Here is a 19,789-nt window from a genome sequence, read left to right as displayed (position 1 = left end):
GAGAAGTTGGCTGAGACCGGCCACTCACTGACCGTTGCCCGGGAACCAACGTCACGCAATGACAACCGTCACTCAGCCTTCTCTCCAGCCCCGGAACCCAGGTGGGCGACCCCGCCCCGGAACCTGGTGTCACCGGAACTAACGCCGGAGTTTCTTTTGTTGCCGCCGGACGCAGCAGTGGCGCTTCCGGTGGTGAAAAATGGCTGCGGCCATTCAGGGCACGCGCGTGAGTGCGGGGAAAAAGCTGAAAAACTCCCTAAAGAAGAAGAAGATGAAGAAAATGATAGCCGGGGCCGCATCATCTGAGCTGGAAGTTGAGGACAAAGACGCTGCCGACAGGGAAGGTAACGTCCATGTCAGCTTTGGCCGCTGCGATGCAGAGCCACACGGAGTACGCGGGTAACGGGGCAAGAGAGCGGGTTCGCTGCAGGGCGCCCCGGTTTAATCTCCTCTTGGCGTCAGGGGAGCGACTTTGGCTCCGTGAGAGGACTTGGGGGAAGTGGCCTTCAGGGAAGGGGAGGTGTCAATTGGTATTCTGAGTTTTCATTACGTTTCCGGGGTCACTGTTACTAAATGGGAGAAAATGGTGCTGTTGGCAAGAAACCTACAGGAGCAAAGGGTGAAAAGAAGCGTAATAATTGATACTACAAGTGTGGAATAAATTTTAGGGAGCGAGAAGCAAAAGACCGAAAGCAGTAAGCGAAAGACGTGTGGTGTGCTTGATGTCTTGTGTCGTAGGTGCGTGCGTGTGTTTGGGGGATAGAGATCAGATAGTAGCGAATCAAAGAAGAGTAGATGATTCAAGTAGGATAAATAAAGGTAGCAAATGATCTCTCTCTCTCGTTAATGAGAAGAAGGAAGGAAGTATTTTGAGACCTTCAACCGCTTGACCATACTGCTCCTCTTTACCATCATTCTTGGTTACAAGGAAGTGCAGACAGTCCCTGATTTCTTACTGCCCGATTACTGCTCTTGTGTACTAGCTGATACGCACATACCATCCAGAGCTGTTCTTCTATAATGCATATCACATCACATCAGTCAGCTGCACAAGACCATCCCTTTTCAGAATAACATCTTCAATCTTTGACCTGCGTGGTCTGGCTCACATTGTTCATGAATTGCCACTCTGCCCCTCACCAACTGCTAACTCTAATCTATCCACACTGGCGTCTTGCAGCTTGCTTTACACGTCAGACCCAGTATTGGGTTTACACACTTGCCGGTCCCACAACGTAGACTATTCACGTGTGTGGCTCTGTCTCCCTCACTTCCTACAGTCTATGATCCAGTGCCTAATCAGACTTCCGCAGCCACTTTGTCTTACGCAGCACCTCTACTCTTCTCCTTGCCTTTACTTTTTGACTTACTACCTTGCTTTATTTTTTTTCTCAGCACTTACCAAACCACCTCACATCTTACATATTTGCTTACGTTGCCTCTTCCAGCTAGAATATAGTTTCCATGAGAGTAGACTACTGTATCCCCAGTGCCTAGAGGTGTTTAGTGCGTAGTAGGTCCCTTACGGATACTTGTTAACTAAATGTGTGTATGGTCTTGGACTTCCAAGACCAAGAAGAAGAAACTGCCGTATGCTCCTGCAGCCCCCAGGACTCAGAGGCCTCATCCCCTGCTGGAGGAGTTAAGGAAAACAAGCTGTTTATTGAGTAGGAATTAGAACTTCTGGTTCTGATATTTTTTGAACTCTTGACTAATTCAAGCAGTGTTGTCAGAGAAAGAAACACTGCTACTTTGGGAGCAAAATGTCACTATAGCTTATAGATTTCGGTGGAGGTTGAATTTCTCTATTCAAGTACTGGCCAATTTCAAGTTGGGACTGTTCTGGTTTCTCGGTGCATTGTTAAAAATATTGATTAGGTTCTGAGGTTCTCTTGCTGTTGTATATCAGTTACATCCATGGATTAGGAGACTTTTGCTACTATGGAAACCTAATTATCCAATTTAGTTCATTGAACGATTGTTGTATTTCTGTTCTGTTCCAGGCACCCTCCAGGTGTTGAGGATACAAAGGATGAGTAGAATATGATTCCTAGCGTAGAAATACTTACAGTCCTGAGGAAGATATTAAGCATTAGGACTGTAGTACAGTATAATGACTGGTATCAAAAGGTGGTTGTAAAGGTAGTTATGAAGATAATGGTCCAATCAGAAGTGATAAGGAAGGAGACAGAAATTCATATCTACAGAACCTTACCCAGGCATTGCTTCTTCGTACCTTACACATATTTCTATCATTAGTCACAGTATTCTGCATTATTGTGGTGTCTTAACATGTGTCTCTCCTTATAGATGTGAGTTCTTCGAATGCTGCAGTTATGACTTATCTTTCCATGGGGCCTTGCACATTTTGGTATTCAGTAAATTTTGTTGTCGAATAAATTAATGGGGCTCTGGCAACGTAGTGGTAAAGATCTTGGTTGCTAACCAAAAGGTCAGCAGTTCGAATCCAACTTGGAAACGCTATGGGCCAGCTCTACTCTGTCCTATAGGGTCGCAATGAGTCGGAATTGACTTGATGGCAACGGGTTTTTTTTTTTTTTTTGCACATTATGGTATTGTTGAATGAATGAATAAAGGGGCATTTCATCTAGTCCTTAAGGGTAAATAGTTTTGTAGCCCTGGGAGTGGAGAAGGTAGTTTTCTCAGACATGGGGAAAACCATACACAGCGGCATGTAGTCTCTTAAAATGTATGGCCTGTTAAGGACAAAATAAATTGTCTGCCTTGGCTCCACTTTAGCTCTTCAGAGAAGTGACTGTAAGTGAAACTGGGAACAGAGGTTAAAGCCAGTTTGTAAAGGGCCTTGTGTGCCATGAGGAGGAGATTGGCTTCTTGTGTATAGGTGGTAGGGAGCCACTGAGTACCTGTGAACAAGAAAGTGTCACATATTTATAAGTATTACTGCTGGCTGTATGGGGACTTCCTTCGAGTGCCAGAACAGTTAGTGGGTACTTGCAAAGCTCCATGTTAGGGCCTACACTAGGATAGGGAGACAGGGAAAAGGGCCCCACTTGAAAACTTTTTTAGGAAAAAAAAAAAAAGCTGGTAGCACCGTAAATTTTGGGCATTCTATACTCTGAGGGGAATTAGACGATCAGTAATAGCTGTGGAAACCCTGGTGGCGTAGTGTGTTGTTGAATTCTGTGAGGTACCAGATACTGTTCTAGCTCCTTATATGTATTGCTTCATTTAACTCATATTACAACCCTGCGGGGTAGATGCTGTTATTATCCCCATTTTACATGTAAGGAACTGAGACACAGAGGGATAGCTTGCTCGCCTCAGTAGTACATAAGCCAATAAGCGAGTTGGTAAATGGCACAGCCATTGTTAACAGTTTGGCTCCAGAGCCTGTACTTTTGACCACTACCCTGCTATAGTTGAGGAACCAGGAGAACAGACATCATCCAAAAAAAAAAAAAACTATCCAGAGAGTGAAAGGGTAGGTAGGACAATAGAATCTGAACAGGTGAAAGAGGAGATTGGGAACAAGGAGACTTTGATGTGGAGACAAACTTCTCTCACACTCAGGAAAGTTCCATCACTAGGGGATATTTTTGTGACCAGATTTCTGTAGCGCTCCTTCCAGTGTTCTTAGCTGTAGCTTCCTTGCTGCTTGCTTGCTTTGTTCCTTTCTCCCTCATCTTCTCTTTGCTTCTTTCCTTCCTTCCTACCTCCCCTTCTAAATTTCCTATTTCTAGAAACACATTCCCACTTTCACTTAATTGTATAAGAAGCGCCTATTTTTGCACTTCCTTTTGGAGTGACTTTAGGTTAGTTACTTCCTAGTATCTGCCTCTGTTTCCTTATCTATAAAATGGGAATGAGAGTAAGTGTCTGTCTCAGGATTGTTGTGAAGATTAAGTGAGTTCATATATGTAAAGCGCTCAGTGGTTTGCATACCACAGTGGTATTGCTATTGTTGGGTGCCAACAGGTCGATTCCAACTCATGGTGACCCCTTGTGACAGAGTAGAACTGTTTCATAGCATTTTCTTGGCTGTAATCTTTACGGAACCAGATTGCCAGGTCTTTCTCCTGCAAAGCTGCTTGGGGAGTTCAAACCGCCAACTTTTTGGTTGGCAGCCAAGCGCTTAACCAATGCGCCACCAGGGCTCCTTGCATAACACAGTATACCAAAATCAAATACCTACTGTCGTTGAGTTGATTCTGACTCATAGCGACCCTGTAGGACAAAGTAGAACTGCCCCATGGAGTTGCCAAGGCTGTAATCTTTACAGAGGAAACCCTGGTGGCATAGTGGTTAAGTGCTACGGCTGCTAACCAAGAGGCTGCTAACCAAGAGGTTGTCAGTTTGAATCCGCCAGGCACTCCTTGGAAACTATTGGGCAGTCCTCCTCTGTCCTATAGAGTCTCTATGAGTCGGAATCGACTCGACGGTAGTGGGTTTGGTTTTGGTTTTTTGGTAATCTTTACAGAAGCAAACTGCACGTCTTTCTCCCATGGAGCAGCTGGTAGATTAGAACTGCTGACCTTTCTGTTAGTGCCAAGCGATTAACCACTGTGCCCCCGGGGCTCTCTTAGCATTGATGACAACCTTTCTTCTTCCTGCCGAATAAGCCCTCCAGCCTTGGATAACAGTCACGTTTATGAGCTGGAACTTTCTCCAGGAAAGGGGCTTGATTTCCCCTAGTAACCCTGCAGGGAAGCTGATGGCGTTTCTCTTTCACGGAAAACAGGCTTGGAGGTGCTGTTTCCTCTATACTGTGATGCCTCCCAGTGGAAAACTGTCACACCCATAGATTCAGGATGTCGTCCCTGTTATTCTCCTCTTCATAGTCCTTAGTCTGATCATTTGATTCTGTATTTATGGTAAAGTTCAGGATTAATGATAATGATTTTCGTATCTATTGTTTACCTTTGCTTAGTTATTCTATAGACGCCTCAAACTTAATGTTTCCAGAACCAAATTAATAATTTCCTTTCTCAAAGCCTCTTTTCCTGTCTCTGGGAATGGCATCACCGTCTACCCCCACTAGAAGCATGGCTGGCATACTTCATTCCTCCCTCTCTTTCCACATCCGTTGGGTTTAACTTGTGCCTTGGCCTGCTTCCTCCTGCTTAGTTAGTTCTTGACTTCTATCTCTTGCTTATGTTACCACAGAGGTGCGCTGTCTGCAGCCCTCTTCCTGCAATATGCCCTCTAGGCATTGCTGCTTAAACCGCCAGTGGTGAAGGACCATTTTGTTTTTATTTTTTAGCTTTCAATCTGTCATAGACAGATAGTTTTAAAAAATCAATGAAACGAATGACCAGAAACATGGCCACAGGCTTGGATATCACAGCAGTGTCAAATTTTTATAAACATTTCTAGATGATGAGTGTCAATTTGCAGACTTAAAATGTTGCATTCCTGACCTGTGCGGTCTGCTTACCTGTCCAGGCCCCTGCCTGGTCACCTTCTGGCTTACCTGTGCCATGGCATTCTCAGCTCTGGTGTCTCAAAGATGGTATCCTCTCGTTCCCCACCTGGCTGGCCTCATGCTGTTTTTCTCCTAGCATACTCTCTTTCTTTATTTCCCTCGACCAGCGTTTCTCTGCCTTTAGGTTTCAACTTTGATGTCTCCATCCACTTTTTCTCTCAGGATTAAGCTGTGAATTCAGATTAGTTTCTTTGGTTAAAGATGGGACATTCTTTGTTGTAGTTTCTTTGGTTGATCGTGGAGTATTCTGCTTTGGTTTACCTTAGAATTTGCTATTTAGTGTAGGAAATTGCTGTTTTCCTCTCTAGTGAAATCAGATATTCCTGGAAACGTGATCCATGAAAAACAGCCTTTCTGGTTAATATATTTGTGTGTACATGGCTTTGGCAGAACTATTAAGTTACTGAACATTATCAGATGATGGGCACCGAGAAACCAAAGGGCAGAGACTCTGGGTGTGGCTTCAGACAGGTGAAGAGTCTCTGCAGATTGTAGACTCACTGAAGATGCCATCTATGTCGGGAAGCTGAACCAGACTCATCTTTAAATTTTAACTGGATCGTAAAGATTGCTAGGGATATGCCTTACCATATCAACATTTGAAAGCAACTTTATTTAGCAAAGATGCTAATCACATTTCATAGAAAACCCACAGATACAACTCATATATTGTTTGAACTTTTTCACCTTCCAAGTTTAATTTTTTTTAACACTGTGCAAGAAAGGTAGAACACTGTTCTTATGAGTGTAAAACTTGTTTATGAGACTTTGGAGAAGTTCTCTAAATTCTTTGAGGGCGGGGACCATGGCAGTTTTGGTAACAGCTGAGTCTTTGAATTTGGCAAAGGTGATGTTAAAAAATTTACTATCTATTTATTCACCAAATAAATTGGAAGCTTCTCTCAGTGTGACTTTTACACTCTTTTCTCATGTATCAGATACCATTGAGAGTAAAATTAACAGAAGTTGTGTATAATATCAACTTGAGTGACAGCACAATGACTCAGATTGAATTCCTGGTAAATTACAGTACTCTTTACTAGAATTTGAAACTTGGTCCGAGTAAAATCTCAGGTTACATGAGTCAGATTAGTGGAAGGTGGAATGCTTCAGTCAGCAATTTCACACATAAATGTCAAGCATTACAGAGGGGAGGATGACCCCTCTACCTGAGTTAGCTCCTAACTACTCAGATTTATTGAATTGGTACTTCGTTGGAGGTTTGTTTAGATGCAGCAAGAAGCGCTGCTGGCACAGTGACTGAGTGCTGGGCTGCTCATGGACAGGTTGGCGGGTGAACTCACCAGCCGCTCTGAGGGAGAAAGATGTGACAGTCTGCTTCCGTAAAGATCACAGCCTTGGAGACTCCGTGGGGGCAGTCGTACGGGCTTTGGCTTTAGACACAGTGCATACTTGGTTCTTAAGTTTGCAATCTTAACAGCAAAAAACAACTTTCATAGTAAGTAAATAAAAAGCCAGTTGCCATCGAGCCAATTCCAAGTCATAGTGACCCTACAGGACAGAGTAGAACTACCCCACAGGTTTCTTAGGCTAGCGGTTAACCACTGCGCCACCAGGGTACCTTAGGTGAATCAGCTCAGGTGAAAGGACAGTGTTTGATGACATCAGCTATTATAAAAGGGACCCCTCTACCTCTGAGTTATCCTCAAAGTGCTCGAATTTATTGAATTGATACATTGTTGGAAGCTTACACACAATGCTAACTTGGTTCTTAAGCCTTGCAGTCGTTTAAAAAAAAAAAAAAGCTTCTGTAGTCAGTAAATCGACTCAGGTGAAAAAAGCCTTGGCCATCATCCAGTGCCCTGGTCTGACTGGCCGCTCCCTCTCAGAATGTGCCCTATGACTATAAACTAGTAGGGAGGAATGGCAAGTTCATGTTTTCTGGACAGTTAAAAAGCCTGAGTTGTTCTGGTCCCAGATATGAAAGATGGCCACGTACTTCTGACGCAAGACTGGATAACAGTCCATTTTACAAGGTCCTGGGAGGTATCCCGTCATTTTGATAAACTACAAAGCTGTGTTTAAGATATAATAACCTAGCAGATAAATGTGCTTTTCATCAAACTGTAGCTTATAGCCTCCTTTGTCCTGTAAGTTACTTAAAATAGCGAAGGAACATGCCTCAGAAATGAAGTCTATCAGAGTCCTATTTGAGTGGTTTAGCAGTTCATAGGATAGGCTGCAGGAAGCAGACGGCTTCCAGGCCCTATCTGGTTTGGCTTGTCCAGATAGCACGTGGGATAACATCTGACGGCGCTGTCCCCTGGTAGCACTTTCGTTTTATTTTCAGTTATTTTTGTGGAAACCTGGGATGACTTCATTTTTTTTCAAAAGTGAGTGGTTTTTAAAAAGTTTTCAAAGCATCCATTTTGAATATTCTAAAATGTAGTAATAACTGGCAGGAAAGACCATGTGACAGGAGCAGAACAGATGATTTACGGCCGGACTGGGGGGCGGGGGTTTCAGAGCTTTCAGTAAGTGGAGGATGCCTGTACTTAGGGGATACCAGGGCGGGGCGAGAACGGCCTGTTCTGGTTCGTCGAAACTTAGAGAGTCCTTTTTGTTTCAAGCCTTATTAAAATATGAGGACTTTAAAGTATTTAATGAAAGTTTTCTGCGTTAATTTAGTACGCATCAGTCTGAGTTGAATCTTTGATTCAGAGCTTTGTAATAACGCCTCAGAAGTCAGACAGCCCCTCCCGCCTTAGCTTTGTGACTTGGGGCGAGTTTGTGACTGTTCTAAGCTTCGGAATCCTCATCTGTATAAATAGCAGAGTGAAAACTCGCGGAGTATTGTGAGGTTTAAGGTAATGCGTGAAAAGCGCCATAAGCAGTACCTAGCTTTCAGCACACCGACGGCTGTGGAGTCAGCTCCAGCTCATGCTGACCCCACGTGTGAGAGAGCAGAACTGAGCTCCACGGGGCTTCCTTGACTGCGGTCTTTGTGGAAGCAGATCACCAGGCCTTTTTCCTGTGGTGCAGCTGGGAGGATTTGAACTGCCAATGGCTCAGTCAGTAGTTGGCCATAGACCATTTGTACCACCAGTGACCTCTTAGCTAGTTAGCATTGTTATTTTGCAGTACTTTGAAAAGCACAGGACAGAGTCACTGGCTACATCTGAACTAAAGCCGGAGGTCCCCTGTATGGGCTGATCACCTGGTACACGGAATGCTGGCTTTGACTGAGACCTTCGGCCAGTTACAGTGGGCATAAGATGCATTCTACCCTCTGTGTTTGGGCGTTCTCCTCTGCTCTGCCCCCTAGCCCTAGGTTTCCAGTACTTTTGTCTGTCCGCTGGTTACTGCTGTCCTTTACTTAGCGCCTACTGTGTGCCAGGTCCATACCAGGTGCTTTTCATGTGTTATCTCATTTAATCATCGTAAAAACCCAGTGAGATGGGTACTATTTCTATGAATACTTTACTGATAAACAGATGCAGAAAGGTTAAGGAACTTACCCAGGATTATGCTGTTCTAGAAAGTAATGGAACCAGAACATAGAGGGATGTTTGTTTGAGCTCTTAAACACTATGTTGTGACTATCTGGCCATCTACAGCTTCTCTATCAATACCTCACGTGCCTTGCAAAGATGCCAGACACCAGTTACTCTGGAGTTCCTTTCCTCTCCCTTTCTGCTTCTCTACCACAGCCACGTTAAAATTCTCATTCAGTGGGCTGTGTGTGTGTGGACACTTAAATGGTGTTTACTGTGAGCTTGGCACTCATAAGAACTTTATACATATTATCTCATTATCACAAAAACCCAGTGAAACCACTGTTTTATCCTCATTTTTATAGGTGAGGAAACTAAGACAGAGAACTTCATAAACTTCAGAAAAGTCGCATAGATTTGTGTCTGGAGTTGAGACTGAACCCAAGCAACCTGACTTCTGTGTCCTTACTCTTAATCAGGACTAAATGATCAGTCAAGCTTTTTAAGGAATTCTGTGTATTTGTTTTAGAGTGAATTCTAAAGGTGGTGTCTTAGTTAACTAGTGTTGCCATAAAAGAAATACCCCAAGTGGAGGGCTTTATCAAACAAATTTATTGTCTCAGTCCAGGAGGCTAGAAGTCTGAATTTAGGGCTCTAGCTTCTGGGGACTGCTTTCAGTCTGTGTCAGTTCTGGTGGAAGGTTCTTGTCATTAGTCTTTTGCTGGTCTGGGAGCTTCTCAGCAAGAGACCCTGGGTCCAAGGGATGTGCTTCAGTCCAGGCACATTCTTGGTGGGATGAGGTCCCTATTTCTCTGCTCCCTTCTCACTTTCATCTCTTTTAAGATAAAAGGTGATGCAGGCCACACCCCATACCCCAGGGAAACTCCTCTTACATTCGATCAGGGATGTGACCTGAGTAAGCATGTTGCATCGCACTCTAATCCCCTTTAACATAAGCTAATCTTGCCTCATCAACTACAGGCAGAGATTAGGATTTACAACAAAGAGGATAATTACATCAGATCACAAAATGGAGGACAACCACACGCTACTGGGAGTCAGGGCCTAGCCAAGTTGACACATATTTTGGGGACACAGTTCAATCCATGACAGGTGTGATATAGAATATTAACGGCTTGAAAAGAAATAGGCTTAATGCTCCTGGGTGATACTTGCATTTTGAAAGGAAAAAAAAAAAAAAAAGCTTCACTATAACTTTTAAAAAGTAAGGGGCTAAGGTAGGTGCTAAGTAAAAAAGCACTAGCAGCTTGCCCTCTCCTGGAAGCACATACCCGTGGGCAAAACTTTTCTTCTCTCTTTTTTATAATTTTTATTGTGCTTTAAGAGTAAGTTTACAAATCAGGTCAGTCTCTCACACAAAAACCCATATACACCTTGCTTCACACTCCCAATTACTCTCCCCCAATGAGACAGCCCGCTCTCTCCCTCCACTCTTTCCTTTCGTGTCCATTTTGCCAGCTCCCAACCCCCTCCACCCTCTCATCTCCCCTCCAGGCAGGAGATGCCAACATAGTCTCAAGCGTCCACCTGATCCAAGAAGCTCACTCCTCACCAGCATCCCTCTCCAACCCATTGTCCAGTCCAATCCATGTCTAAAGAGTTGGCTTTGGGAATGGTTCCTGTCCTGGGCCAGCAGAAGGTCTGGGGGCCATGACCACCGGGGTCCTTGCAGTCTCAGTCAGACCATTAAGTCTGGTCTTATGAGAATTTGGGGTCTGCATCCCACTGCTCTCCTGCTCCCTCAGGGGTTCTCTGTTGTGTTCCCTGTCAGGGCAGTCATCAGTTGTAGCCGGGCACCATCTAGTTCTTCTGGTCTCAGGATGATGTAGTCTCTGGTTCATGTGGCTCTTTCTGTCTCTTGGGCTCGTAATCACCTTATGTCCTTGGTGTTCTTCATTCTCCTTTGCTCCAGGTGGGTTGAGACCAATTGATGCATCTTAGGTGGCTGCTTGCTAGCGTTTAAGACCCCAGATGCCACTCTTCAAAGTGGGATGCAGAATGTTTTCTTAATAGATCTTATTATGCCAAATGACTTATATATCCCCTGAAGCCATAGTCCCCAGACCCCCACCCCTGCTACGCTGCCCTTCGAAGCATTCAGTTTATTCAGGAAACATCTTTGCTTTTGGTTTAGTCCAATTGTGCTGACCTCCCCTGTTTTGTGTGCTGTCTTTCCCGTCACCTAAAGTAGTTAGTTCTTACCTACTATCTAATTAGTGAATGCCTCTCTCCCACCCTCCCTCCCTCTCCGCTCTGGTAACCACAAAAGAATGTTTTCTTCTCAGTTTAAACTATTTCTCAAGTTCTTATAATAATGGCCTTATACAATATTTGTCCTTTTGCAACTAATTTCACTCAGCATAATGCCTTTCAGATTCCTCCATGTTATGAAATGTTTCACAGATTCCTCACTGTTCTTTATTGATGTGTAGTATTCCGTTGTGTGAATATACCATAATTTATCCATTCATCCGTTGATGGGGACCTTGGTTGCTTCCATCTTTTTGCTATTGTAAACAGTGCTGCAGTAAACATGGGAATGCATATATCTGTTTGTATAAAGGCTCTTATTTCTCTAGGATATATTCCAAGGAGTGGGATTGCTGGATTGCATGGAGATTCTATATCTAGCTTTTTAAAGAAGTGCCAAATTGATTTCCAAAGTGGTTGTACCATTTGACACTCCCTATGGGCAAAACTTTTAAACTACTTGCTTTTCATTTTGGGGTTAATGTATAATTTATTTCTTGAATCATAAATCAGATTTTTATGATATCCCCAATCTGCCTTTTTGTACTGACTTCTTACCCAAATCTCCCATTTCAGCCATTCTCAACTTCTTGTCTTTTTATAGTTATCTTATTTAAGACTCTGCACTTCGGGACATGCTGGTTTCTTCTGTCTGGGATGCCAGTAACAATGGTGATGATTCCAGTAATTTTCATTTTCATACAGAGCATTGATTTAAACCTTGAGTGTTCAGGCTCCAGATTCAGTAATTTGCCTTCTCCTTTTTTCAGTTGACCTGGGCCTGGAATCTCCTGTCCCCTCCTCCCTTCTCTCGTCATTCAGACTCTTCTTTACCCTTTAAGAAGCCTTGAATATTTACCCTTGAACATCGCCTTTGTGAAACGTCCCCTGAGGCATCCCAGGTACCGTGAACAGTCACCCTGTCCTTGATGCTTTTCTTTTAGAGCATTTACATGTTGTATTGCAGTTGGCGACCCGATTTGGCTACCCTTCTAGGCTCTGAGTTTATCAAGGAGAGAAAGCTGTGTTCATGTTTTTTGTTTCCCCCTTTTCCCCATCATTCGTGGGTGCCCAGTTAATGTTGAAGGACAGTGAGCCTTGTTAGAATTTTATTTCAGTTCCAAAGGCTAAGAAAAATGGCTCACTTTCCTGCCGGCAGCTAACCGTATGAGGAATAAAGGACAAGTTTGAAAGGAAGCTGGAGGTTTGGGGAAAAGGCAGAAGGGATGAGAAATGCCTTGTGTCTGCCTCACCACCCAGAGGTCTAATTCTGCACTGTCCAGGATGGCAGCCACTCCCCACATTTGGCTGTTTAAAGTAGTTAAAATTCAATAGAATTAAAAGTCCATGTCCTCAGTCATACTAGCCAATTTTGAAATATTCACTAGGCTCTTGTGGCTGGTGGCTAGTGGGCAGCTCTGATATAAAGCGTTTCCATTATCGTAGAAAGTTCTGTTGGAACTTTTAGTCATTATTTCCAGTGAGCATCTCTTGTAGCCCTTTTGTCTTAGTTATCTAGTGCTGATGTGACAGAAATAGCACAAGTGGATGGCTTTAACAAACAAATTTGTTTCCTCACAGTTTAGGACCCTTGATGTCCGAATTCAGGGTGCCAGCTCTATGGGAAAGCTTTCTGTCTTTGCTCTGGGAGAAGGTCCTTTTCTCTTCAGCTTCTCTTTCCTGGTTCCTTGGAGATCTCCATGTGTCTTGACATCAGTCTTCCCCCATTTCTGCTTGCTTAATGTGGTCCTTTTTTCTTTGTAAGAGATTGACTCAAAACACTCCCTACTCTAATGCTGCATCATTGATGTAACAAAGACAGTCCATTCCCAAACGGAATTATAACCACAGGCATAACCAAAACACCTGTTGCCATCAGGTTGCTCCCAACTCACAGTGACCCTGTAGGCATGGAAGTTATATTTACAACACATATTTTGGGGGGACACAATTCAATCTGTAACACCTTTCTTAGTTTCCAAATTTTAATTTTTTTCTTTGTCTTTAACTGCTTCAGCATTTCAGAATATAGCCTCATATACCTTTCAGGAGAGTCAGGTTAGCCAAGTAATTTGAGATCAAACAGGACTGCTATAAAGCAGAATGCAAAATTAGAATTAATGTTTAAGACAGAGCTGCAGAGGAGCTTTTCACTCATGCGGTGGCTTCTGTCTATGCCACCAGACTCCTGGGTTTATCCATGTAACTTCTGCTGGTGAAGATCTGTTCCTGGAAAATTAGAAAAATCTCATCTAGGTAGAATTCAGTAAAAATTGAAGAACCAGTTCTCCTTCTGTTTTGCATAATGATAACCCTCAGTATCCTAGAAGTAAATCTTGTTTGTCACTGTGCTGGGAAATCGCATTACATTGGTGTTTTGCATGTATTTATGTAAAACATCACCATTTCCTTAGGCAGCAAATGCTTGACCGAAAACTCCTGAGCTAGAACGTCTCTTAGAATGTCATAAAATAGCGAATTCTTCTGTAATTCTTTTTATTGGTGGGGTGAGTGCAGGTTGTAGAAACTGATGTTTTAAACTTGTAATGGGTTTATATGTGTCCTTAATACGCATGTTGTGGTAGTCAGTCTGGGTGAGAAACCTACCAGTGCATATTAGCCAAGGTTTTGAAGTGGAGAACTGAAGTGGTTTATATACTTGTAAGTTTGGCAAAGAAAGATGGGACAGTCTTCTGTCTTTAAGGGTTACAGCTTTGGAAACCCTGTGGGGTAGCTCTGCTCCATGGTGTAAAAAGGCTATAAGTGGGGATTGACCTCACACAACAACATTCAACCCTAAAGCCTTTTGTCCGCCTTTACTGTGCACCTCTCGCCTTTACTGTACACCTCTCGACAGCCTTGGGATTTGCTGCAGTTTGTGTGTGAATTGATCAGCATAAAACACTAGATGTCAGTGTTGTCATTCTCACATTTTACCAGAAGCTTTTCAGAGACTTTTCTGCTTTTAATTACCCACGTATCTTTAGTAACACAAATTTTAAGCCCTCCTGCCTTTTCACATTTAAAAAATGCTTGCTAGAAGAAGCAGTTTTCATAGAGTTGCTTATTTTATTACTAGCGTCTCTGTGGTGCTGTTGACCCTGGGGGACACAACATATACAATGTTCTCGTACCTTTCGTTTTCAGCTGACTGCATTCTCCAGACTTTGTTTCTCACTGTACTTTCCAGGAAACACTGGTCCTACCGGATGCTTCCTGGGGAAAGAATTTTATGGCCCTGGAACCTGGCGTATACTAGTAGACACTCAGATTTGGGTTGAATTGAATGATAACACTGTCAACTTTTGTTTAGCAGAATTTAGATACCACTTTAAAAATATCATGGACAATAATATAGTTCTTATATCATTTATATTTCCACATCAAAGCCTAGAGCTATACATGCCTCCAGATTTCTTAAAATTTCAGCATCAGGACATGCAGGAAGCTTCAAATTAAATATGTAGCAAATAAGTTTCTATTTAAAAAGATCTTCCTCTTTACTAAGCAACCTGCAGCTCCATTTGGGCAGTAGGATTATTAGTTTTTTCGTTATTTTAACATTTCCTGTAATATTTTTTCATACCACGGACACACTTTATATTTTGAGATCTTGTGTTTTAAAAAAATGTAAAGCATTGTTTTCTGTGTTTAATTCTAATTTTCCATAATGTTTAATTTTTTGAAAATACTTAATTTTTATTCATGTGTTTGAGGTTCACTTTTGGAAGAGTATGTTATTTGCTGTTTTCTATATGTTACAGATTTTTTATTTGAAATGTAGTATTAAGTATTTAATTCCATATCCTTTTCGTTTCATGATTCTCAACGCTTCAAATTTAAGGGTTTTACGTAATATCAAAGCTACAAGTTTTAAAATCAGTACCTGAAAATCAGATCTTTCCAGAAATTCTGTCTTGACTCAGGGGTTAAAGCCAAGAGATTAGAGGAGAAATTAATATCGGACTGTATTCTCTCCCGTTTACTTTGGACATGGCATTAAGCTTCTGTAAAAAGGCTACAAGAATAATTTCACTTTGTTGAAATTATTTAAAGAAGAAATGGGGGCTTGGAGTTTAACAATCGGTAATTTTGAAATAACGACAAGAAGCAATAGACTAAGAAAGTAGGAGCAGAGAAGGTTAAATGGACATGGAGCAGACCTGCTGAAATGCAGTGCTTTGATGGTATGGGTTGTTCTGATTTGGTGAGGAGGACATCAGAATTGAATTAAGTAGGGAGCATCAGGAAACTTGTCTATGCCTAGACCTTTTTTTTTTCTTTTCTTTTAGTGTTGCTTTAAATGGTATTTTATCTTAGTGCTGTTAAGTCAGTATTTAAATGTTGTTATTAGATGCCCTTATGTTGGTCCTGATCCATGAGAGAACGAAACAGCTGGGTCCTGCACTGTTCTCACAATCCTTGCTGTGTTTGAGCCCATTGTTGCAGCCACTGTGTCAGTCCATCTCATTGAGGGTCTTCCTCTTTTTCCCTGATCCTCTACTAAGTATGATATCCTTCTCCAGGGACTGGTCCCTGCGGATAACATGTCCAGAGTATGTGAGACGAAGTCTTCCCATCCTTGCTTCTAAGGATCGTTCTGGCTGTACTTCTTCCAAGACAGATTTCTTCGTTCTTCTGGCAGACCATGTTATATTCGATATTTTTCACCAACACCGTAATTCAAAGGTGTCAGTTCTCCTTTGGTCTTCTTGTTCATTGTCCAGCTTTCGCATGCATATGAGGGGATTGAAAATATCATGGCTTGGGTCAGGTGCACCTTAGTCCTCAAAGTGATGTCTTTGCTTTCTTAACGCTTTAAAGAGGTCTTTTACAGCAGAGTTACCCAATGCAATGTGTCATTTGATTTCTTAACTGCTGCTTCCGTGGGCGCATTAATTATGGATCCAAGTAAAATAAAATCCTTAACAACTTCAGTCTTTTCTCTGTTTTTCGTGATGTTGCTTATTGGTCTAGTTGTGAGGATTTTTGTTCTCTTTAGATTTAGAGGTGTAATCCATACGAAGGCTGTGGTCTTTGATCTTCATCAGTAAGTGCTTCAAGTCCTCTTCACTTTCAGTAAGCAAGGTTGTGCTATTTGCATATTGCAGGTTGCTAATGAGTCTTCCGCTGATCCTGATATTGCAGGTTGCTAATGAGTCTTCCGCTGATCCTGATACCACATTCTCCTTCATATAGCCCGGCTTCTTGAATTACTTGCTCAATATACAGATTGAATAGGTGTGGTGAAAGGATACAACCTTGATGTACACCTTTCCTGACTTTAAACCACGCAGTATCCCCTTATTCTGTTGAAGTGACTACCTCTTGGTCTATGTACAGGTTTGTCATGAGTACAATTAAGCGTTCTGGAATTCTCGTTCTCCACAATGTTATCCATAATTTGTTATGATCCACACAGTCAAATGCTGTTGCATAGTCAATAAAACACAGGTAAACATCTTCGGGTATTTAATAGATTACTTAAATTACCAATATTGTTACTTAATATAGATGCTGTGATAGAAAAGTTGCAGGTAAGAGTGTTTTCTGTGTGAATCTTTGAGAGTCATATACTGTGGTTCTGGAGTTGAGCGAACAAAGCCCATTTGTTACCCAGAGACAGTGCTGTCAAGTGGCAGCTGTGGGCGTGTCTGCTTATCCCCTTCTTCGGTAGCTTCTTAGCCTTCCTTGTTCACTCTTCTGCTTATTAAAAAACATTTCAAGTTACTAAATTATTGAATGATTTTGTCTTTTGAAGTATTTCCTGATAAGTTTGATAGGTTTCTGAAGAACGAAATAGAAGCTTTCCAGAGTGCTCTGGGTTGAACAGATGCACGCAGACACCGCAGGCCACTTGTGCTGTCTGTGAAAGGTCACTTAGCTTCAGAAGCTGAGAGAGGCTGCAAGGCTTAAAGTACCCAGTTTCTTAAGTTTATTTTTAATTTCTAAGCAAAGCCACCAACTGGACTGTAGTTTCTGGCAATTCTCAGCCCTCATCCATTTTATGGACTGGTTCATATAATGAACTAGTTTGCTGGTACCTGTTTATGCTGTTTTGTTGGCTCTGCATAGTAAAAGTTAGCAGTGTTGTTGTTAGGTGCCATTGAGTTGATCTTGACTTATAGCAACCCCGTGTGACAGTGGAACTGCCCCATAGGGGTTTCTTGGCTGTAATTTTTACAGAGGCAAATTGCCAGGTTTTTCTCCCTCAGAGCTGCTGGGTGGTTCAAACTGGCGACCTTTTGGGTAGCTGTGCATTTAACCACTGTGTCGTCCGTTATGTACCTGTTGCCATTGGGTATGTTATGACTCATAGCAGCCTTACAGGACAGAGCAGAACTGCCGTATAGAGTTTCCAAGGCTGTAAATTGTTATGGAAGCCGACTGCCATATCTGTCTCCGGCAGAGTGGTTGGTGAGTTTGAACCTCTGACCTTTTGGTTAGCAGCTGAGCTCTTCAAATGCTGCGCCACCAGAGCTCTTTAAAGTTAATGATGCACTTAAAAATTTGTGTCTTCAATGCAGAGTTTGGCATTTTCATTCAGTTACTCAGCAGTGCAATTGAATCGTCTGTACCTTGGGCATACGTTACGTCATCAGATAATTTCCTTCTCAAAGATGTCAAAACACTTAGTATCGCAGTGTTACGTGCAAATTATGTACAGTGAGATTGGTTTTTAGTTTTTCCTACACACAGATTCAGAATTTTAGATGTCTTGCCAAATAATCAGAGAAGCTAATTAGATAATACTATACCATTTTCTTGATGGATTAAAGTTTTTTGTTGTTGTTTTTAAAATCAGCTTTATTGGTCTCTTCAGGCAGCTGAGTGCCATAATTAAGGTCCCTGCATTTGAAAGCACCCTGCACTGGCCTCTGTCAGCAGCCTCTGTAACCATCTCGACAGCAGGGATCTGATAGGTGTGTTGGATTTACTCCTGCTGCCTGGCTCCTGGGTCTTAAAGCCACTATGGCGTCCCCTGTCGACTTGACTCAGCCAGGTCTTTGGGGGCCGTTGGAAGTGGGCTGGCTGGTCCTCTTGTTCTTCACTGTTTCTGCAGCTGTGGGACTTAGAGAAGTCCCCTCCTGCAGGAGACAGGTGGAGAGCTGTTAGCTTCATGTAGGGACTCAGGGGGTCTGGTCATAGCCTTGGCAACCTCTGCTTAGGGCCAGACCAAACCAAACCCATTGCCGTCAAGTTGATTCTGACTTGTAGAGAGCCTGTAGGCAGGGTAGAGCTGCTTCCATAGGGTTTCCAAGGAATGGCTGGTGGGTTCAAATAGCTGACCTTTCAGTTAGCAGCCAGGCTCTTAACCACTGCACCAGCAGGGCTTGGTATTAAAGTTTAATTTGTTTCTCCTCTTCGGTTCTGCAGGAAGCTGCGGATTGGAGGAGGATGACTTTTCCTCTGATGATAAAGCAGTAGAAGCTGACAATGAGGAGGATATTGGACCCTGTGACCAAGAAAATGAAAATGCTGCCGAGTCTAGTGTTGGGACAAATATAGGCTGGGCAGATGCCATGGCTAAAGTTCTTAACAAAAAAACTCCTAAAAGTAAACCCACCATTCTGCTGAAAAACAAAAAGCTGGAAAAGGAGAAAGAAAAGTTAAAGCAAGAGAGACTGGAGAAAAGAAAACAGGTGTGTCCTACCAGGTGTCTTTTAGAGTCGATTGTTTGTCTTTCTAGTTCGTTTCTGTACCACATTGTTCTTTGCACTGTTTATCCAATTAACATTCCAGCTTTAAACTTGCTTTTTATGTGAGGGCAGATCACCAAGGTTATGTTAGTCTAGATGACTCCACTGAGCATGTTAACTTGAGTCATCTAAGCAAAGCAATACAAATGTGAACTCCAAGGAGATTTATTCTTTTAAAATCAAGTAATTGTAGATGAGGCAGTGACTCTTGGGTCTCAATATTTTTTTCTTTTTGGTTGTCCATATACTGACTTTATTAGGTCCTGAACTAATCTTTAGATTTTAACGTGTTTTATAAGAAACGTGTTACTTTTTGGTTGAAAACCTATTTTATGATAATATGTGTGAAAATTTCACAGGTCGGAGATGGTCGCAGTTTTGTAAACTGATTATTTCCCTGCTAGATAAGCGTGAATTTATTATGCGTTTGTTACACCACCGATGGTAGAAGTTAACTAATGTAATCTATTAATTAAAGCTCAAATGTTAGACATGAATTTGCTGTTATGTATTATAAGCATAAAGAAACCATGGTAAGGTATAAGTATATCCCTTATATTTGATGACGTATCTCTATGTCTAAAATCCTTAGTTACTGAAGCGTGTATTATATTCTAACAGAAGAAAAATAATTTTCTACAATTCTACGGGCAATATAGAAATGCTAATTTCTAAGAGGGACCTTATAGGTAGACTACCTGGGTAATGTAAATGGTGAATGCACTTGGCTGCTAACCAAAAGATTAGACGCTTGAGTCTGTGCAGAGGTGCCTGGGAAGAAAGGTCTGGCAATCTACTTCTGAAAAACCAGCCACTGAAAACCTTGTGGAGCACAGTTCTTCTGTGACACACATGGGGTTGCCATGGTCAGGATTAACTCAAAGTCAACTGGTTTATTT

The 19,789-nt window shown here is 42.3% G+C and overlaps 1 protein-coding gene across 3 annotated transcripts in view; it reads left to right on the top strand.

The window, feature by feature from the left end:
* The first annotated feature begins 167 nt into the window (after positions 1–167).
* RRP15 (ribosomal RNA processing 15 homolog) overlaps positions 168–19,789 on the top strand; it is a 52,300-nt gene continuing 32,678 nt past the window's right edge. For 2 of the 3 annotated variants that reach the window (XM_064276899.1, XM_064276900.1), the window contains exons 1-2: positions 169–344; positions 18,568–18,833. In XM_064276899.1, the coding sequence (XP_064132969.1) occupies positions 200–344; positions 18,568–18,833 (411 nt within the window). In that variant the 5' untranslated portion in view covers positions 169–199. Of the gene's footprint in view, positions 345–18,567; positions 18,834–19,789 lie in introns of all 3 variants that reach the window. The other variant, XM_003419868.4, reaches the window with a different exon arrangement.

The sequence above is a fragment of the Loxodonta africana genome, chromosome 25 (genome assembly GCF_030014295.1).
Source record: "Loxodonta africana isolate mLoxAfr1 chromosome 25, mLoxAfr1.hap2, whole genome shotgun sequence".
Classification (NCBI taxonomy): Eukaryota; Metazoa; Chordata; class Mammalia; order Proboscidea; family Elephantidae; genus Loxodonta; species Loxodonta africana.
This window is presented reverse-complemented; position numbering and strand designations above follow the sequence as displayed.